The sequence below is a fragment of the Erythrolamprus reginae genome, chromosome Z, assembly GCF_031021105.1.
Source record: "Erythrolamprus reginae isolate rEryReg1 chromosome Z, rEryReg1.hap1, whole genome shotgun sequence".
Classification (NCBI taxonomy): domain Eukaryota; kingdom Metazoa; phylum Chordata; class Lepidosauria; order Squamata; family Dipsadidae; genus Erythrolamprus; species Erythrolamprus reginae.
The window spans coordinates 131,243,058-131,265,686 of NC_091963.1; the positions used below are offsets into that span (position 1 = coordinate 131,243,058).

General features: G+C 44.4%; 1 protein-coding gene across 1 annotated transcript in view; it reads right to left on the reverse strand.

Moving 5' to 3' along the window:
* PPP1R12C (protein phosphatase 1 regulatory subunit 12C) overlaps positions 1 to 22,629 on the reverse strand; it is a 69,453-nt gene that overhangs the window by 33,807 nt on the left and 13,017 nt on the right. Inside the window, exons 2-7 of the mRNA XM_070766818.1 lie at positions 16,094 to 16,224; positions 13,727 to 13,845; positions 12,581 to 12,740; positions 10,201 to 10,345; positions 8,060 to 8,134; positions 3,488 to 3,573 (exon numbers count right to left, since the gene is read on the reverse strand). Of these exons, the coding sequence (XP_070622919.1) occupies positions 3,488 to 3,573; positions 8,060 to 8,134; positions 10,201 to 10,345; positions 12,581 to 12,740; positions 13,727 to 13,845; positions 16,094 to 16,224 (716 nt within the window). The remainder of the gene's footprint in view (positions 1 to 3,487; positions 3,574 to 8,059; positions 8,135 to 10,200; positions 10,346 to 12,580; positions 12,741 to 13,726; positions 13,846 to 16,093; positions 16,225 to 22,629) is intronic.

Genomic DNA, 22,629 nt, shown 5'->3' on the forward strand with positions numbered 1-22,629 from the left:
ATAATATACATTTAAAATTTTCTAACATGGATTTCCGACTATTTAAAAAGAGGCGCGGTGGCGCAGTGGTTAGAATGCAGTACCGCAGGCTATTTCTACTGACTGCCTTCAATTTGGCAGATCGAATCTCAGCAGGCTCAAGGTTGACTCAAATCTGGTATGGTGGATAAATGAAGACTCAAATTTTGGGGGGCAATTTGCTAATTCTGTAAACCACTTAAAGAGGAATGTACAAGCACTCTAAAGCAGTATATAATTCCAAGTGCTATTGTTATTGCTATTTAAGAAGCTTCCAACCATTCCAGATCCAAGAACATATAGGTGGTCCTTATTTAAAAACTACTCATTCATTCAGTGACTGTTCAAACTCACAATGAAGCGAGTGATAGCTGTGACTGGCTCTTTTAATTTGATGGTGATTGTGATCCAGATGCTCTTCACCTAGTTCACAGTTTCAACACTTGTAGCATCCCATAGTTACATGATCATCATTTGTAATCCTGACAGCTTTCAAAAATCAAAGTCAATGGGGAAGCCAGCAGGAGGTTGTAAATAGCGACCATACGATGTCCATGTGTTACAATCCACGGTGAATCACTTAAAAATAGCAACCAGAAATGTTGGAATATCCATCACTATGTCACTGCAGTGATGGAACATTGTATTTTTACAGCCACATTGTTTAGCAAATGAAAATCTCAGCCCCAATCCCTCTTAATAACCAAAGGCTAGTATTCATATGTGCTCAGTGCTGCATATGTGAAAGTGCAAGAATAACACCACATACTTAACTATAACTTTGATAGTGCGGAAGGACTTGCATGCATGGGTGTCAAACTTGCAGTGTCATATGGCATTTTCCTCATCGCGAAACTGTGGTGGGCATGGCCTAGGTGTGATGCATCTGGTCTGTGGGCTGTCAGTTTGACACCGGTGTCTTATACCAATGTTTCTCAACTTCGGCAACTATAAGCTGTAGTAAACTTCAAATTCCCAGCATTGTTGTCTGGAGATTTCTGTGAGTTGAAGTCCACACAGTTTAAGGCTGACAAGATTGAGAAGTAGCATTGGCTTCTCTATGCGCTGCATGGAAAGTCCAAGCATGGGTTAACTTCATTGGTTGTCAGGGGGACTGAGTTATTAAACATGCCCTCTCTCTCTGCTCCGACTGTGAAAATTGTTTTTCAATAAAGGCACATACATCCATATAAGGAGAACAATGGGAGCCAAAATCCAGTGACTCTGGACCACGAAGGCGGGGCAGGTTTGGCCTCTCCCTGCAGCACATAGAAGATTGTTCAGGTAAGCCAACACTATTTTTCCTGTGTGCTGCTAAGGAGAGTCCAAGCATGTGATATGCTTAAGTCTCATGGGCAGGACCAAGCTGGTCCATGGGAGCAGAGGTGGAGCAGACCCTCTGAAATACTCACTTGCCAAAAACCACCTCAACTGAGGCAGACATATCCAATTTGTAATGTTTGACGAATGGAGGCACAGTAGTCCATGTGGCTGCTCAACAGATGTCCTCAATAGATGCCTGTGTGCTCAGGCCGCAGAAGTGACTGCACTACGGTTGGAATGTGCAGTAATTCTACCGAGAACCAGCCTGGATTGGCTCTCATAGGTTAAGGTAATGCAGGCCTTCAGCCAGTGACTGACTGCCGGGGCACCATGGAGGCTGGTTGAAATGCCACAAACAACGCCTCTGTTTTCTGGAAGTAAGCCATTCATTCATCAGGAGGGTCCTTCGGACATCCAACGTATGCCAGTGCTGCTCCAATGGATGAGTCAAGTTGGGGCATAAGTCTGGAAGGATCACCTCCTGGGTCAAATGGAACCACTTTAGGCAGAAAAGAAAGATCCAGCAGGAGGACAACCCTGTCTGGATGGAAAAGACAGGAACAGAGTCCTATTTCTCAGTAGACTTTGAGGCCTAGTCCCTCGCAGCCCTATCCTTAGAGGAGGTCTGGCTTTTGGCTGTGGCTTTTTTGTGGCCAAAAAAAGTGGAGGCCTCCAGACATGGTGAAAGACCAACAAGCCCTGGAACACCCACTTAAGTAGAGTCACAACACACACCTAGGGATGAAGGAGTAATACCCACAGGCAGGGACTCCTATACTGTTTCTGGATGGGGAGATGATCAACTCTGTCCCACAGATCCCCGGGAACAGCATTCACCTCAGGCACTAGGAAATGGCAAGCAGCAGTAACAAGCAATGCTCCGTGAAACTGCAGCAAGAGATTAGCTTCTATAGAGAGAGCAGCTATGAAGAGACTTCGAAGGAAGGAAAATGGCAACAGAACGGCGCTGGGCAGCTGCAATGGATTTTCAAAATGGCCACCATCACTAATTGTGGTGGAAAATTACCAGAATGACCAAACAAAATTGCCACCGTGATGAAATCTGCCTAACAACAGGCAGAACAAACTGGCTGCTGCTAAAATGACTACTGCCAATTAAGGAGGTGAAACAAGCCTCCCAGGCACTTTTCGGTGCTTACCTGCTCCAGCTGGACCACAGAACTTTCAAAATGACCCCTCGATCATCCAGCAAAAAAACAGAGAGAACTTGCTTCTGCCTACAGATGCTTCACTTCGAGCATAGCCCCATGAAGAAGGGACTCTGGCTGCATCAGTTAATTAGTGGTGGGGGTTCTTGATGGTACCAGCTAACCTGCATACACGTCTGCAGCAAGTAAGGGATCTTTTGCATTCAGGAAGAGTCCAATCATGAGAACTTCAGTCGCTTTCCTTTATTTGTAAAAATGGTAGCTGAGCTAAAATATTACATCCCAAATGATAGAAAAACTGAATCATCACAGCCAGTGGAGCAGAGAGAGAAAGCATGTTTACTTTAATCAATTAATTCAGTCCCCATAATAATCGATGAAGTTAACCCATGCTTGGACTCTCCTTAGCAGTGCACAGGAGAAATATTGCTTTACACTCTACAATATTTCTTGCAGCAGAAGCTATATGAGAAAATGGCCACCCCACATCATGTTTGAACATTCATAAACAGGCCAAAAATCTACTTACAAATGCAAAACAAACAAACAAACAAATGACCCAGCAAGTGTCTAACTAAGTCCTACTCCAAGCATGACACCAAAGGATTCTTGCTAGGATATTTTCTTTCCTGACAACAGGCACTTGTAATTTGCACAGGCTCAACATATAACCACAAACAAAAAGACCAATCTGACAGCTGCAATTTCAAACTATAAACATTTATGTGGCAAATACTTGTGAAACCTGCTGTATATCAAATAAAGATTTCTCCCTCCAAACTTGTCTTGCCATTTAGATTTGCTGGGGGTGTGATGGCGTGGATTTCACACATCTGATTCCAGGGCTAAAAAAACCTAGATTAAAACTTTAAATTACAAGTGTCTGAAAGCAAAGGCTGAGGCTAGGGAATTAAGTGGAACTGAAGACTTGGTATTTTCCATAACAGTACAGTATCTAATGATAATCTAGGGCTGACCTTCGATGCTTGCTTGTGTACGAGGGGGCCTGTTCCAAGCTGGTGTCAATCACAGCCTGCCGATGGGCTTCCTTTTTGCTGCGTAACTAAATAATAAAAGGGGAGAGATCAGAAATCAAAACTTTTATTCCACTTAACAATTCAATCTTTATAGATTTTGTCTGGTGGGATGTGACAAAATCTGCTCCTCTGTATATGAAATACCAAGGGGCAAATAAATCTGCAGCACTAGTGCTATCTTCGCATGACTAACAGTGGACTAACTCTGCCTACTGCCAGGAATTCGATCCTGGCTGCCTAAAGGTTGACTGAGCCTTCCATCCTTCTGAGCTCAACAAAATAAGGATCCAGACTGTTGGGGGCAATGTGCTGACTTTGTAAACCACTCAGGTAATTCTGAGAGTATAGCATGGTGGAGCTGTATATAAGTCCAAGATTTTTAATAAGATGGAGGCCACTGGAGGAATATCAATCTGGTTCATCCCCTTTAAGAACGGAGGCTTCGACTTGTGACACTCAATGCTATGAGTTAACGGTAGAAGGCCCTGGGTCAGTCCTTAATCTTCAGCGCATGATTCCTATGGGTGGGGAAGGGGGGAAAGAAAAGGGGGGAACTCCCTTCCCCATTCTCTAATCACATTCTTTCTTCTCCCCTGCAGATGCACTTTTTTTTTGTTTTTGCAACTAAAAATGCTGCAAATACTTTGGCCTTTGTAGTTCAGAAGGCAGGCCAGGACCTTGAACTCCGGGTCCCCTCAGATGTAGCTTCACCCTCCCTTCCCCTCCACACATACTCCCTTTCCCACTCCTGCCTTTTATTGGGACAGGCTGCTCCTTCAACCGGTTCTCATAGGAAAACTTCCAAGTCGAATTACAAAAAGAAAGAATGTAAAGAAAGCGCCTTTCAGCTTTGCAAAGGACCTTGAGGCTGATCTGGTTCCAATCCACAGCTGGAAAGGGCAGAAAGCTGACAGGCAGAAGGGAGGCCCATCCTGCTTGCTTTCCCTTGGGAACCAGCCCTTCTCTCTCTCTCTCTCTCCTCTCCCTCCCTCTTGCTCTCTTTCTTCCCTACTCCTCCCTCACCTCCCAGCCCACCCTACCAGTCAAGCTTTTTGCCTGAAACAGATGAAGAGGGAAGCTGATCGACTTCCCCAAATCAGCCCCATCTGGGAGGCCCACCAAGATGTTTCAGAAATGCAAACTTTAGGCTGGCAAAATCAGACTGACAGGCATGCTGGCCTCTTCCTCTTTGACCTTCTGCCCTGGGGGGGGGGTCATCAGTATTTCTTTAGCCTTTCAGCTCTGGCCATTTCTTGAAGGCCATGCACACAGGCAATGTAAGAAACAGAATTTGGGAGGTATGTCTCCTTATGCGTCAATTAAAAAATAAATAAATGCATCGGAATGCTACTTTAAAAAAAAGTTCACCCACATTCACGGAACAGCCAAAGCTGTTATATAAAGCAAATGCAGGCTTCCTGGTTGCCTGATCTGTGCAATAGACACGCACGCACATACACACACACACATACAGAGCAAATTAGCATTTCTTAGTAATGGATTATGGTATATTTAGGACAAAGTACACATTGGTATAGGCAAGCTTAAACAGCTGATTTAAAAAAAAAATAAGATTAAAGTCTCAGCAATATATAACGGTTGTCAGATTTAACTAAAGCATGACTTTAAAAATCCAGCTGTAGTAATTAAGACAAGGTATATGTTATATCTACGTGCAGGCCAAATATACGATTTTTGTCATTACCGTTTAAAACACATCAGGTAAGGGACAACTGAAACTATTTTACAATCACAGGACACCACAAAAAAGAATGTTGTCTGAATATTCTATTAAGACAATTTTGGCATACAATTGACCTGTTGGCCAGGCCAGACTTGATCTCTCCCCCCCCTCCCCCCCCCCAAGGGTTTATCATATCTTATGTATATTTTCAGGGCCAAAGTTCTTTGAAGGAATCTTACTTAAAAACATTTTTAAAAAATCACACATCTTAAGGAAGCCCTACAATTAAATCATTATTAGAACAAATTGTATCACATAACTGCGTAAGAAATCTGAAATGAATTACTGTAAAGAAAGACAGCTAAAACAATGTGGAATAAATAGATAGCTCATTAAAGCCAAATTTCATCAATGAGAAGTTTATCAGTGAAAAATGCAACAGTTCTGACCCAAAAATGCATTTATTGGTTTTGCAACTGTTTGCTCCTGAATCCAAAGGGGCTTCTGGCAGCTAACGGTGAGCGTAAAAGATCCAAAAAAACCCAACAACACAAGAACACAAATGCAACATAATAGAAGCTGGAGCAGTCAATTAAAACACAGACCAAGCATGGCTGGAAGGAGAATTCTGGGAGCTGAAGTCCACCCATCTTAAAAGTTGCCAAGTTTAGAAAAGATTAGATGAAACTATTCCAGATTCTCCTCAAATGCTGTGTAGAAAAGCTTGTTTTAACAGATCTTTGAAATATTATAAGGATGGGAGCTAATCTAACTTCTGGAAGGAAATGACATCACTGAAAAAAAACCCCAGCTGTCTCCTCATTCTTACAAAAGTATGGAATTACAGTGGTACCTCGAGATACGAGTTTAATTCGTTCCGGACCTGGGCTCTTAAGTCGAGCAGCTCTTATCTCGAACGACTTTTCCCCATAGGAATTAATGTAAATAATTTTAATTGGTTCCAGCCCTCAAAAAACTCACAAAGTTACTCTAAATTATGCAGAAAGACATGTTTTTAATGAAGAAATGTACATGTACATATAAATGAATAATGAAGTTTCTTTCACTTAACTTGTAAACTTTCTTAAACTTTTAAATTTACATATGTTCAACTTCTCTGCCACCCAATCCTGTAGGACAGAGGTCCCCAACCCTTTTTGCACCAGGGACCGGCTTTAAGCGATCAAGAGAGGAATGGGTGAATGAATGGACGGAGGGTGGGAAGGAAGGAAGGAAAGAGGGAAGGGACAGGAACAGAGGAAGGAAGCAAGGAAACTTATGAAAGGGGAGAGTAAGAGAGGAATGAGTGAAGGGAGGGAGGGAGGGAAGAAGGTGGGAAGGAGAAAGAAAAGAAGAAATAGAGGAAGGGAAGGTAAAAGAGAGCAAGAAAAAGAGCAAGAAAGAAAGAAAGAAAGAAAGAAAGAAAGAAAGAAAGAAAGAAAGGGGGAAGGGACAGGAACAGAGGAAGGAAGGAAGGAAACTTATGAAAGGGGAGAGTAAGAGGAATGAGTGAAGGGAGGGAGGGAGGGAAGAAGGTGGGAAGGAGAAAGAAAAGAAGAAATAGAGGAAGGGAAGGTAAAAGAGAGAAAGAAAAAGAGCAAGAAAGAAAGCTGCAAGCACCCCCCCGAGCCCCCCAGGCCGGCTGCAACCTTTTAAAACATGCGCGCCGCTTCGCAGCTGTCTCCTGAAGCCGAACGCGGAAGTTAGCGTTTGGCTTCAGGAGACAGCTCCTTGGCGCTTGTATCTCGAATTTGGGCTTGTAAGTAGAACAAAAATATCTCTCCCCTCCCAGCTCTTATCTCGAGTTGCTCTTAAGTAGAGCAGCTCTTATGTCGGGGTTCCACTGTATTAGCAGATTCTCTAGAAAGACCTATATGCCAGGTGGGGATCAGTTCTGGTTGGAAAAGATGATCCTATCAGCCAGGTTGTCAAGCTATTAGAAGCCAATGCAGCACCCATGTTACATGACTATGGCAGCTCTTACCTGCCAGCAAAGGGCAGTTTCCGAGTTGTCTTCAAAGGCAGCCTTGTGCAAATCACAATGTAGTAGACTAGATGTGTAAAAAGAGTGCAATTTATCTTTACCAATTTCTCCCGGTACAGGTAGGGATGCTACTGGTACAAGCTGGGCAAAACTCCCTGATTATCTCCTTCCTCTGTCAATGAATCAATAGCAGTGGAGACTGCATCCCCCACCCCAAAGTTATGAGGCTTCATGGATCTAAAATTAAACCCTGGAACTGAAGAACAGTCTCTCCGATCCCTACTGGTGGGAGAATTCTCCCAGTGGTTTCATAGCTGGCTGGAGAATTCTGGGAGTTAAAGTCCACAAATCTTAAAGTTGCCAAGTTTGGGGACCTTTGGTCTACTTCATCAATTTCGCTCCTTGTAACATGGCTAAATTTTATTATACTGTCTGTAAAAGCAGACATGCCCTGTGACAGCTTCAATGACCTAGTCATGGACTTGCGTTGTTTATATTTTATTTGAAATGGCAATTGTTTTAATTATTTTGTTCACTCACAGAATTCTGGTCGGTGACTGTGAGAAAGAGTACTCTTCCTATTAAGCCCAGGCGAAGACCTGGCATCATCCCACGGGGACAATCTTCTCAACTCAGCCCCCAAACTAGCCTTAGATCTCCTGCAGAGGCCTCCTCTCCTAAAATGTCTTCCAACCCTTGAAAAATCCCACACAGAGCTTCAGATGTTGGAAACTTTCTGCATAAATACAAAAGTCTATCACAATACCCTTCTGTATCCAACAACATAAATGGAATCGGCACAAAACAAAACAAACCCAAAACCTTTCAACAACCCATCACTCACATCGTCTTGTTTATGCTGCAGCTCTTCTAGCAGCGCCAAAGTACCTTCGTCGGCAAGATCGCACGGACGCTGGCCCTGTGGGAGAGAGAAAAGGAAGAAAATCAGGGGTGGGGGGAACAGGTGGTGCCGCAACACAACTGCCTCAAAACTCCACCAGCCAGCAAAAGAAGACAGAAAAACACAACGGGGCGCAACAGATCGCCCAACTGCAAATGCCTTCAAACATCTCCGCCTTCTCCGCCTCCTCTTTTGAATCTGTTAGCAGAAATATACACTGCCTCAACCAAGCACAGATCAGAGAGACAAAATGATTATGGAGAAAGCTGCACTAAAACACTGGCCTAATTTTTGGAGTGCTCTTATCTGCTACCTTCCAGCCATTGTACTTTTTAGTGGAGAAACAAGTCAGGTGTGTGTGTGTTTATTTGTTTGTTTGTTTTGAAATTTGGGGTGGTAAGTAAAAATTTCTGAGTAGGGATGAAGTGAATGCCTTTACAGCATTTGTTTTTATCTTTCAGCTCTTCTGTAAATGGGGGTGGGGGGAGAGACCAGGATGCAGCCTGAAGCCTAGAAGTTAAAAGAAAAAAGAATGAAAAAAGAAAGCAAGAGAGAGAGAGACGGAGGGAGAAAAAGGCAGAGAGAGAGAGAGACAGAGAGGAGGTAAATGTGTGGCCTCCCCAGGACATTCTCCTTGGCCAGATTCCATTACTACTCTACTTCAATCCAGCACAGCTGGTCTCTTATGAATTTCTGCCAGAGAGGTGAGCATGTATGCGAGGCTCCGGTGATCTTCGGATTTTTCCCATCCCGCCATCTCCCTGATCTTTTTTATATTTTCTATTCTGTGCAACTTTCAGTTGATCAATCGGGCAGAATGAGGTCATCCTTCTCCTTTACAAAAGGCCAAAAGAAGGCGGGCCAGGGAGGCACCGTGGACCCAAAGCACATTTTCCGTCCAGAGGCCCCATAACTGGCAGTGATTGATTCCCCTCCATTGGTCCCGTTGGAAGGACTATATATTAAAAAAGAAAAAAACCCAACAACAGGAAAGAGAAGTGGGTGAGCAGCTATCTTCTCCCACCCCACAACCATCGCTATGCTGCCGAGACTGTGGGAGGCTTGCAGAGGCTTTGAGAGAGCACACTTCATGCCTACTGATGCAACTCGCTTATGAGAAGCCTAAAGAACTACCCCCAATGAGGCAGGAATGCTATTGCTTCATAATTAACAGAATAACAGAGTTGGAGGGAACTTTGGAGGTCTTCTAGTCCAACCCTATGCTCAAGCAGGAGACCCTATACCATTTCAGGCCAATGGTTATCCAATCTCTTCTTAGAAACCTCCAGTGTTGGAGTATCCACAAATCCGTTCCACTGAATATGCCGTAATAATTCTGATATAACAAGTAGCAAGCAACGTTCGGGAAAGGACAATCTCTTCTGAACTTTCTCAAGAGAAATGCTTCTTCTGCGATGAACACCTGATGTACCCGTACCTACCAGAGCTATTAAAACAGTGGCTTATGTTGCACTCCAATTCATATTGATGTAATAGGCTATGGATTAATCTTTTTTTAATAACTGGTAATGTTTCTATTTTATTTCATTTAATCTATCAAATTTAAATGGCTGCCCAATTCACATAGGATGTCTCCAGGTGGCTTCCAATATTAATAATGCACAATATCCCTCCTCCCCCTTCCTTTTAAACTTTCACAGTATTTTGTAAGCTTTGGTAACTCTTGTGAAACACAGCATGATGTTGAAACAAGCAGAGTGGCCAATTTTCCCCCCCTCACCCGACAATGTCTTCCCTTCCTAACACAGATAATTTTGAGAAGGGGAACTTGTCTCACACGAAGACACAGATCGATCTAACCCCACATAGCTCTTTACTCCAGCTGTTTAGCTCCCTGGTCTCAGGTAGAAAAGAGTTTGATGGCCACTTGGAGTCCATCAAATCTAATGCCCTGCTCCACGCAGAAACCCAAATCAAAACATTCCAGACAAAGACTGTCTGGCCTCCACCTGAAGAAGCATCTGCCGTGAAAGCGAGCTTCCCATTCGGTCACGAGTTTCTCTACAAAGGGAGATGCAACTTTTCCATAACCCGCTAGCTGCCCCTCAACCAGCTTCTCTTACCACGTTGTTGAGGGCCTCCATGTCACAGAAGTGCTCAGCCAAAAGCCGGCAGGCCTCCTCCACTCCCCAGTGAGCTGCTGCATGTAGGGGCGCCCAGCCATCTTTGTCCTGCACATTGGTGTCATAGCCAGCTTGCAAGAGCAGCCTGCAAACAGAGCAAGGCAAGGCAGGGTGAGGGTAACTGGGGGCTCCCTGGGAGGACAAAGCTAGGTTGTGGCAGGACCAACGGGGCAAAATGAGCCGGGGTGGCGCAGCATGTAGAGTGCTGTACTGCAGGCCACTGAAGCTGACTGTAGATCTGAAGGTTAGCGGTTCAAATCTCATCACCGGCTCAAGGTTGACTCAGCCTTCCATCCTTCCGAGGTGGGTAAAATGAGGACCTGGATTGTAGGGGCAATAGCCTAGCTCTGTTAAAAAGTGCTATTGCTAACATGTTGTAAGCCGCCCTGAGTCTAAGGAGAAGGGCGGCATAAAAATAGAATAAATAAATAAATAAACCTGGCCAGAGGGGACTCTAGAAATAGAATTCACGAGAGACCAGAATTCAGGTTCACAATCGTTAAGGGAGAAGAGAAACATCTGCAATTTTGAGCTGAGATAACATTTTTTGAACATGAAGTGTAGTTAGTAAAGATGATGCCAGGTAAGGGTGGGAGTGATGACCCCAGGTGGTTCCCTAACAAAAAATAACAAAGTGAGAAGTGGGATTTATTGGAACTCCTTCCCCCCACTTTTCTTCTTCCTTTTGAAGAAGCACCAAAGTGCTTTCGTGGTGAAATGATTTCCTGGTGACTTCACTGTTGAAACTCCCGGTTGGGGGCTCCTTTCATGTCCCCGTGAAGTTGCCTACTGAAGTGGTACCCATTTAACTACAGGCGGTTGCCCACGTTTGAACCGCTGGGTCAGGAGGAGCCGGAGCGTGTGATGGGCGCTCGCTCTGACTTGCAGCAGTAACAGGTCTCGAATGTGAGGCTGCTGATAGTCAGTCCACATTTCTAACCTTTTTGAGCCACAGGATCCCATGATAAAGAAAAACAACTGAGAACCAAGATCCCTAGATTTTTTCCCTTTTCCTCGAAGAAGCTGACAGGTGGCTGCAGGGGCAGGTTCCATTTTCATTTCGCTACCAGGGCGCATACGCACATGCACGTACGCACCACCGTGCGATTTCACTTCTGCGCATGTTCAGGATGTCATTACAAACCGGATGAAGGATAAAAGTCGGCGTTAACGCGAGGGTGGGCAGAGGGACTTTTTTTTGATGTGGAGAAGCCATCTAAACCCAGAAGAAAATTGCTGGAAATCACATCACTAACGGGCTCCTATTGGTGCAGAGCACCGGACCGGACCAGTAGGAACACACCACTGGGTGGCTTGGTGAGGACTGACATCTCTCTGGCTTAAGTCAGTGCAGTCAGGCAGTAGGGAAAGCAAGTAGGATGCTTGGCTGCATAGCTAGAGGTATAACAAGCAGGAAGAGGGAGATTATGATCCCGCTGTATAGAGTGCTGGTGAGACCACATTTGGAATACTATGTTCAGTTCTGGAGACCTCACCTACAAAAAGATATTGACAAAATTGAACAGATCCAAAGACGGGCTACAAGAATGGTGGAAGGTTTTAAGTGTAAAACTTATCAGGAAAGACTTAATGAACTCAATCTGTATAGTCTGGAGGACAGAAGGAAAAAGGAGGGACATGATCGAAACATTTAAATATATTAAATAAGGTCCAGGAGGGAAGTGTTTTTAATAGGAAAGTGAACACAAGAACAAGGGGACATGATCTGAAGTTAGTTGGGGGAAAGATCAAAAGCAACATGAGAAAATATTATTTTACTGAAAGAGTAGTAGATCCTTGGAACAAACTTCCAGCAGACGTGGTTGATAAATCCACAGTAACTGAATTTAAACATGCCTGGGCGGCATACAAATCTAAATAAATAAATAAATGAATGAATGAATGAATGAATGAATGAATGAATGAATGAATGAATGAATGAATAAATAAATAAATAAATAAATATCCATCCTAAGATACAATACAAAAAATAGTATAAGGGCAGACTAGATGGACCAGGAGGTCTTTTTCTGCCGTCAGTCTTCTATGTTCCTATAAGCCCTACCTGAGCTTGGAAGACGTGTGGAAAAGTGGATGGGGTCAGCAAACCAGCCTTCTCCAGGACACTGCTCAAAGGGTTGGGGGAGAGGGAGAGAGAAGGCTAGGCGATCCAATGACTTGTGCTTTTCCCAAACACAACTGGGAAAAGGCAGAAGAAGCTGTTAGTTTCCTGCTCCAAAAAGCAATTAGCAATCCAAACCGGTTATGGTGAGGTTAACCACAGAGACAGGAGCTGCTCAGGATAATGGGAGGTTCTCACCTCATGACCTCGACGTAGCCTTTAGCAGCCGCCACATGGAGGGCAGTAGCCCCAGTTTTCGGGTGAGGCTCATCAGATATTGCGCCAGCATTCAGCCAATGGCGAGCATCGCGAAGCATCATCTCTTCTTCCTCTCGTTTGGCTACCTCTACATCTACCCCTGAAAACAAAGGAGATAGTCAAAGGAAGCTCAGAGAACCCGTGGCCGAAAAATTCCGAATGGAAATATCACATTTATAATGCAGGTAGCATGCACAACACACACACACACACACACACACACACACTTTATTAAAAAATGAAATCATAGCAACCAAGTCTTTGGAACTTCTCTTTCCATCTTGGAAAAGCATATTTTGTGATGTGTCCACACAGTTTTATTACGTACATCTGCAACAAAACTCTTCATTATTTCTTTGGATCCAAATGCAAAACGAATGTTACAATCCACAGATACAGAAAGAATTCATGCTGATAATTTTGGGAAATTATAATCAGCAGCAACAATGCAGCTCTGAAGTGGGAAAGCTTTTAGCAGACCTTAATTTAGCCTCTTCCTCTTCTCTCTATATATGTACTGTATGCACGTGTATATTAAATAATCTGTTATACTGATTTTTGCAAAGTCACTACGGGTAGCCCTTGACTTACAAAAGTTCATTTATCAACCGTTCCAAGTTATAACAGCCCTGGAAAAAGTGACTTATGATTGTTTTTCACACTTATGACTGTTGCAGCATCCCCATGGTCATAGGATCAAAATTCAGATGATTGGCAACTGGCTCATATTTATGACGGTTGCGGTGTCCCAGGGTCACCTTTTGTGAATTTCTGACAAGCACAGTCAAGCCAGATTTGCTTAATGACCGTGTTACTAACTTTACCATCTGCACTTAACAACTGTGATAAGAAAAGTTGTAAAATGGAGCAAAAGCCGCTTAGCAAATGTCTCACCCAGTGACAGAAATTTGCTGAGTGGTCCATTGTGGTCGTAAGTTGAGGACTACATGTAGTGTTTTGGTTGTTGTTGCTTTTAAAGTGGTGAAAATGTCAAACACTTGCCATCTTTCCGTAGCCAATTAGCTGGGGGGGGGGGGGGGCTAATAATAGGACCTTGGAGGAAGCAGAGCTACATTTGTGCCTCACCTCGTTTCTCGATTTCTGCTCTCAGCAAGGCCTCCATGCTGTCAGCCTCAGCAATGTCCAGTGGCACGTCCCCGTCACTATTCACTGCAGCAATGTTGGCACCGTGGTCCAAGAGGTATCTGGGCCGGACAGTTAAGCACAGTCAGATCCATGGCCCATATAAGGCCCACAATCTCTACAACCAGCAGAAAGGGCCCTTGCGAGAGATGGTGGTTGTAAGCGGCTTCCTGAAGAGCTTAAGGTAACCTAAGTCTGCTTGGGGGTCAAGTACAGTGATACTTCTACTTATGAACTTAATTCGTTCCATGACCAGGTTTTTAGTTTGTAGGAAGAAGCAATTTTTCCCATAGGAATCAGTGTAAAAGCAAATAATGCGTGCGATTGGGGAAACCACAGGGAGGGTGGAGGCCTAGAGAGGCTTCTCCCCGCCTTTTCCGGCCCTGTTTCCTCCCAGGAGATTCCTAGAGAGGCCCCACAGAGGATTCTCCCCGCCTTTTCTGTTCCTGTTTCCTCCCAGGAGATTCCTAGAGGCCCCACGGAGGCTTCTCCCCGCCTTTTCCAGCCCTGTTTCCTCTCAGGAGTTTCCTAGAGAGGCCCCATGGAGGCTTCTCCCTGTCTTTCCAGCCCTGTTTTCTCCCAGGAGATTCCTAGAGAGGCCCCATGTTCTTCTTGCCTTTTCCAACCCTGTCTCCTCCCAGGAGATTCCTAGAGAGGCCCCACGGAGGATTCTCCCCGCCTTTTCCGTCCCTGTTTTCTCCCAGGAGATTCCTAGATAGGCCCCACGGAGGCTTCTCCCTGCCTTTTCCGGTTACAGTTTCGGAGGCTCGGGTTTGTAAATGGAAAATAGTTCTTCAGAAGAGGCAAAAAAATCTTGAACACCCGGTTCTTATCTAGAAAAGTTCCTAAGTAGAGGCGTCCGTAGGTAGAGGTACCACTGTACAAAGTTCAAAGACTGCAGACTTTAAGACCTACAATCCTGACTCACCTTCCCAGGCAAAACTCCCCCTCCCGTTTGACTGAAGATGAATGTCAAGATACAGCCAAACTTTGCAAGTTTTCTTTTGCAAGCTCCCACACCAAATTGCAGCCAAGACGCTTCTTCTTCAAACAAGATTAGCCTAAGGTTGCCATCCTCCAAATGAATCCAGTATCTTTCACTGAGTGTGGAATGTACCAACTATGGTTAGCAGGCTCTTCCTGCCTCTCAGAATTCCCCCCTCTGAGAAATCCAACGTCCTGCTAGGATAGCTGCCTGAAGAAACTCATTGACTAAGTGGAGGGTGAGAGAAGAGACACACAGCAGCAGGGATGGGTTCCACTTACCTTCGCCACCGATTCGCATCATGACGTTTTGTTTCGCACATCCTGTCGTGCTAATTCATTCCCGCGCATGCTCAGAAGGTGATTTCAGCCCGAAACACAGCGGAGGAGCTACTCAGCTGTGCTTCGGGTGAAGAAATAAAGGTTGGTATTAACGGGAGGGTGGGCGGGAGGGCTTTTTTTCAAAGCAGAGGATGAAGAGAAGCCATCCAAACAGAGAAAGAAAATGCCAAATATTAAAAAAAGAGAGAGAGATGGCGGAGCCCACGGACCAGATAGAACCAGATCCATGACACCATCTTCATGTCAACAGCGGGTCGCTAATGTTTGGGGCGATCTGGTCCAAACTGGGAGGAATCCACCCCTGTACTGTAGTCAATTGTACCCAGCTCCTCTTTGCCGGGGCTACCGGAATGCTCCCGGTGACTGGCGTGGTCGCGCAAACATCAGACATGAGATTCGGCTTCTGCGCATGTGCTGGAAGCCAAATCTCCCATGAAGGGATGCACATTAAGGGGAATACATAAGTGCACTGATGTGCCTAACGTCCCCTGTCCAATTACCTTTCCTTTTCTCATATATCCTATATATTCTCTCCCTCTCATCCACTCCTCTTCTTTTTTACTTACTATCCCTATATATACTACTTAATGTCTATTTCATTCCATATATATTGTATATTGGACAAAGAATAAATAAATAATAAATAAAACATGCGAGCGAGATTATGGTGATTTTTGCTGATATTTTTGCAAAAAATCAGCAAAAATCACCGAAATCTGATTCTAGCACGTGTCCTCTCACAAGATTTGGCTGCTGGTGCATGTGCAAAAGCCGAATGTCGCACCAATGCACATGTCCACCCACCAGTTGGCTGGAGCTGCGTGCGCAACTCCATTTTCACTCCTGGGATGCCGCATTGGGGTGTACCGGCTACAACCTGCTACTGCTTGTACTGAGAAGGAACTGCAAGGCTGGCTGAGACATCTGTGGTACTAGGAAATTGAGGCCAAAAAATGCACAAACCCTCACCTAGCCCAAACTTACTGTGCAATCTCGTTGTAGCCACAGGAGGCTGCAACGTGCAGTGGAGTCCAACCTTCATTGTCTGCCTGGTTTACATCAGCTCCATTTTCCACCAGAAATTCAACCACCTCCATGTTTTCGTCAATGCAGGCCTGGAAGAATCAGAAACTTCCTTATCATGCAAATCCAACCCCACCATTCATCATTCTCCATTCCTTCCCCAGTGCTGTAAACAAAACTTGTACCCCACCTGTAGCACTGCAGCATTTGGGCCAAGCAGGGTGGATGAAGGCTAAATCCTTGAACAGGGAAACGGAACCCCTGAAAACCCGTAACAGATTTTACACTAGAGAATAGGACTGAAAAACCAAAGTCCCTGGGAATTTTGTAATATTTGTCTTGCTTTGAGTGCACATGGTGATGAAAAATGTTATCCTAACTGGGGAGGAGGAAAGTACATTTGACCAGGAAATAAACAAGGTTTTCAAGCAGTAAAAGGATTATGGCTAGGGCACAACTACACAATAGAACACAGAACAAAATCTCCAGCACATAATTTCTTTTTGAGGAACAAATGCACAGGCTTCTAAGATAGGAATGAAATATGCATGTTTTTGGGAAAGAGACTTGGGAAGGTAATCTAACCAAGCAATGGAAACTCTCTGGTTCTCCAGAGATTTCTGAATAATCCCTAATAAACCCAGCCAGAATGCCCTAAAAAGAGAGACGTTAGGAATATTTTTTTTCAGCAACAAGAGAACTACCAGTTTCCCATCCCTGCCCAAAACTCAACTAATAGACCAGAAACCAAAACTGGGAACCAATATAGGTAGTCCTTGATTTATGACCACAATTGGGATTAGAATCTGAGCAATCATTACATGAGTTGTTGTGTCACTGTTCTGCCCAGCGACTGCAGTCCTGGCCTTCCTGGTTGTGGTCGTTAAGTGATCTCTTGAGTCATTAAATGGAGTTCTGAGAAAGTGGAATTTGGGGGGATGTGGAAGCCCCGCTCAGGACGCACATGAATGTTTGCTCGGGAGCTAAACATCCTCCTTTTCATCCCAGCGCAGAAAGCATCCTTTCCTTAATTCAAACTATTGCTAATTCAACCAATGTTAAGGCAAGCAACCTTATTTAAGTCAAGGACTAAGGTGAGCAGTGTGGTCGGACGGTAGGAAAAGCAAATAGGATGCTTGGCTGCATAGCTAGAGGTATAACAAGCAGGAAGAGGGAGATTGTGATCTTGCTGTATAGAGTGCTGGTGAGACCACATTTGGAATCCTGTGTTCAGTTCTGGAGACCTCACCTACAAAAAGATATTGATACAATTGAATGGGTCCAAAGACGGGCTACAAGAATGGTGGAAGGTCTTAAGCATAAAACGTATCAGGAAAGACTTAATGAACTCAATCTGTATAGTCTGGAGGACAGAAGGAAAAGGGGGGGACATGATCGAAACATTTAAATATGTTAAAGGGTTAAATAAGGTCCAGGAGGGAACTGTTTTTAATAGAAAAGTGAACACAAGAACAAGGGGACACAATCTGAAGTTAGTTGGGGGAAAGATCAAAAGCAACATGAGAAAATATTATTTCACTGAAATAGTAGTAGATGCTTGGAACAAACTTCCAGCAGATGTGGTTGGTAAATCCACAGTAACTGCATTTAAACATGCCTGGGATAAACATATATTCATCCTAAGATAAAATACGAAAAGTAGCATAAGGGCAGACTAGATGGATCATGAGGTCTTTTTCTGCCGTCAGTCTTCTATGTTTCTATGACTACCTGTCATTTTCAAGTGAGGAGACCTGGTGGTTGAAGTGGACCCTCAGATAAATTAGATTTCCATTCATTATTCCTAGGGGAAGCCTGAAGGGCTTCTGAAAAGTATCAGAATGGGAACATCTGTACTACTGAAACACAGCTTGTACTTACAGGGGAAAGGAAGTTGCCATTACAACTATTGCCATCACTACAACTACTGCCCTGGTCTGGGGAATTCTGGGAGTTGGAATCTTCCAAGGTTGGAGATCCCTGAATTGGAGGGTTTATTTCAGGTCTGAAGTTTGCTCAAAACTTGATATGGACATCTGGAGATGCTTTTCCCTTTCCAAAGGCTCATTGGGCATCCTCTTCATTTGACTTCTAGCCATAAGGAACTAGAACAGAATTCTTCAACCTACCACTTGTTGTATCGTGCTGGAAAAGAAAACTTACACTTTACTTCTAAGGGGTAAGATATGAGTGGACAGGCAAGAGATATCATCACTTAGTTCCCAGAGAAAGCTATACAGTGATCCCTCTATTATCGCGAGGGTTCTGTTCCAAGACCCCTCACGATAATCGATTTTTCGGGATGTAGGGTTGCGGAAGTAAAAACACCATCTGCGCATGCGCGCCCTTTTTTTCTATGGCCGCGCATGCGTAGATGGTGGAGTTTGCGTTCCCCGCCGCCCACGCGAAGGGGAAACCCCGGCTCCTCGCTGATGCCCGCCGCTCGCCCGCCCGCCAGCAAGAGGGGGAAGACCCAGGGAAGGTTCCTTCGGCCGCCCAGCAGCTGATCTGCTCGGCGCAGCAGCAGCGAGCAGACGAAGATCGGGGTTTCCCAGCCGCCCACGCGAAGGGGAAACCCCGGCTCCTCGCTGATGCCCCCGCTCGCCCGCCCGCCAGCAAGAGGGGGAGAGATAGAGAAAGAGAGAGAAGGAAAGAAAGAGATGAGAGAGGGAGGAAGAGAGTGTGAGAGAGGAAGAAGCAAGATAGAGAAAGAGAGAGAGAAAGAAAGATGAGGAAGGAAGAGAGTGACGTCATCGGGTAGAAAAATCGCGATATAGCGTTTCGCAAAGATCGAGATCGCGAAATTCGAGGGATCACTGTATCGTGCAATGTTAGGTCTGGCCCAAAACACAATGAAGCAAATCTATTATTTACTTATTTATATAACTTATTGGTCATCATCTTCCAATGACTCCAGCAGCTTAAAAGTTTAAAAACAAGAAAGACAAAAAGGGGATAAAGAGCAATCTAAAGTCAACATGGAACCATCCAGCAGGGCCTTAACCTTCACCCTTCCCCAAAGCCTGGAAAAGTCAGGCCTTTGACGGCGTCTTAAATATCATCAGGAAGGAAACTTTTGATTCTTTCCACCACCACCCCCCTTGACCATTAGTCATAGTTTCAGGGTTGCTTCAAAGTCCAGCCCACTGATTTGGGTTGAATAGTAAATTAAATGTTTGATCTGAATTGATTATGTGCCATCAAGTAGCGGCCACATGGATAGATCACGTAGATAGATCGGACTGGGATGAGGCATTTATTTATTTATTGGATTTGTATGCCGCCCCTCTCCGTAGACACGTGGGCATAACGTGTAGGAAGCTGCACTCCGAGATAAACGTGGTTTGGATGAAAAGGCAAACTCTGGTTTATGTGAAAGTGAGGTGAGAAAGCAGGGGAAACACGTGAAGAACTTTTATTATTTAGATCAATGCTGTCAAACATGGGCAACTTTTAAGACTTGTGGAATTCACCTCCCAGAATTCTGGGTTATGGGAATTCCACAACTCTGCTGGCTGGAGAACAATGCTATCTGGGGAATTTGGGGAGTTGAAGTCTGCAAGTTTTAAAAATTGCCAGGCTGGAGTCATGAAAGCCATAACATGATATTATATGCAAAGGAATAGGTTCTTTTTTTAAATTAAAAAAAAGGGTGGCTAACTCTCAAAGGGCTCTTTTTCCACATCACACCAGATACGCTGCAAGATGGTATGTAAGTATGTATGTATGTGCGTGTGTGTGTGTATATATATGTGTCAAAAAAATAATCACAGGAGATTTCAACTTCTACAAAAACTTGCAGATGAGGGGGAGGGAGGGAGGGAGGGAACGAAAGGAGAAAATTGGACCAGTAAATCTTTGATGTCTCTTCTCATGTCAGGAAAATGCAGCTGTGCTACTTTTTCTTCTTTCAGGCACAAAAGACATCAGAACTGAAGGCAGCTGCTTTTCCTCGTTGCTTTCATCTGCCTTTAATAACAGGTTTTGGATCTGCAGTCAAGCCATGCAAAATAAAAACCGACTGGAGCAATAACAGCAGATGGGTGCATGAAATCAAAGAGCCACAGGAGATGAGAGTTATTTTCTTCAAAAAGAAAAATGAAAAATTTGAGGATGCTGAGGGATGGGGAGGGGGGGCTCGGGGGGGGGGGGGAATGGACAGGTTCAACTTGAAGATCTTCTCAGAAAGCCAGCTAAGGACAAAAGGTCCCAGGCTCGACGGATTGCTTTGCACCCTTTAAAACATCAGCCCATCGTGCCTTTTTTGGTGCTGCACATTTCTAGCAACTCCCCGAGGACGTGAGCAAGTTTGCTGAATGCGTCAATCCCAGGCCAGCGTCCAGGAGAAAGAATAAGAGGAGTGGCCATCGCACCAGGGGCAGTCAAGGCATTTTGCCTACTGCTGTTCTCACACCTACACCTACAGGCAGTCCTCGACTTACAACAGTTCGTTTAGTGACCATTCAAAATTACGATGGCACTGAAAAAAGTGACTTATGACTGTGGTTTTTTCCCCCCCCAGACTGATGATCGTTGCAGCATCCCTGTGACCGTGTGGTCAAAGTTCAGACTCTTGGCAAAGTCACTCATATTTACGACGGTTGCACCGTCACATGATCACCTTTTACAACCTTCTGACTAGTCTATGGATAAACCAGATTCACTTGACAACCATGTGTGCCAACTTAACAACTGCAGTGATTCACTCACAACTGAGACAATGTGGTAAAATGAGGCTAAATTCACCCCTAACAATTAATTGCCTCAACTCAGCAACAGAAACGTTGAGCTCCACCATTTCTCTGCGGCCAATCTGAATCATGCCATGTGCTGAATTTTGAAACTGAGACTTTATACAAATATTGAATCCTGTAAGCATTACTAGATGTAGCCTGCAAAAATGCCCTTAGAGCAGTGTTTCCCAACTTTGGCAACTTGAAGATATCTGGACTTCAACTCCCAGAATTCCCCAGGCAGCATTCGCTGGCTGGGGAATTCTGGGAGTTGAAGTCCAAATATCTTCAAGTTGCCAAGGTTGGGAAACACTGCCTTAGAGCAGTGATTTTCAACCTTTTTTGAGCCGCGGCACGTTTTTTACATTTACGAAACCCTGGGGCACATTGAGCGGGATGGGGGGGGCTAAAAAAAGTTTGGACAAAAAAATTATCTCTCCCTTCCTTCCTCTTTCTTTCTCTCTCTCTATCCCTCTTTGTTTCTCTTCCTTCCTTCTCTTTTTGCTCTCTCTCCCTCCTTACCTCCCTCTATGTCTTTCTCTCTCTCTCCTTCCCTCCCTCTCTTTCTTTCTCTCTCTTGCTCTCTCTCTTGCTTTCTCTCTCTCTCGTTCTCTTTCTCGCTCACTCGCTCTTTCTCTTGCTTTCTTTCTCTCTCTCTCTTTCTTTCTCTTTTTTTCTCTCTCTCTTGCTTTCTTTCTCTCTCTGAGCTTCGCGGCACACCTGACCATGTCTCACGGCACACTAGTGTGCCACGGCACACTGGTTGAAAAACACTGCCTTAGAGGACAGCAAATGTTTCTAGATTCCTGTTCATCTCTGCAGCCCCCTAGTGGCCATTTGGATTTTTGATACCCAGCAGCCAAGCTATATGGTAGAGAAAAATATGTATATTAAGCCCTTTCAAAAACAACAGTGTAACCTGCCCTTAGTCCACTGGAGAAGGGCGGCCTAGAAATCAAATAAATGAAATAAATAAATAAATAAACAAACAAATAGAATAAATAAATAAAATAAATAAAATAAATAAAATAAATAAAATAAATAAAATAAATAAAATAAATAAAATAAATAAATAAATAAAATAAATAAAATAAATAAAATAAATAAAATAAATAAAATAAATAAAATAAATAAAATAAATAAATAAACAAATAAATAACTACCTTGTATCATAAGCGTGCCATAGCCAGTGCAATCCCTACTTAGGTGACTTAAACACTACATGATGCTCAGCGGCGGGCTTCTAGCCGGAACGCTAAATTGGGCTCGCCACCGCGGCTCTTAAAGTGTTTGCGGGGCCAGGGCGATTTTGCTTCTGCACCTGTGGAGGTAGCAAAATTGTGCACGGAGCAGCAGGTGCGCCTATGTTTCGGCAAGGTTTTTTTTGCTTCCGCGCATGCCAAAACACAGGCACACCTGTGGCTTCGTGCACGATTTTCCTACTTCCACAGGTGCAGAAGCAACATCGCCCTGGCCCCGCAAGCACTCACGAGCCGCCACAGCCAACCCAATTTAGCATTTGGCTAGTAGCCCACCCACTGATGATGCTATTCCAGAAGTGCTGGATTTATACACACATCATGGTCAGAGCAAACCACATTACAGCATGGCTGTATGATCTCCTCACGTTACAGAAACAATCCTGGCTAAGGTGGAGTAAAACGCTCCTGGTTCGCTTGTGCCTATCGGTCGTCGGAGAGCCAGTCGCGAAGGCAGTGTGAGGCTCCGCCTACCCGCCCATATGCCACCATTTGGGTTCTTTTA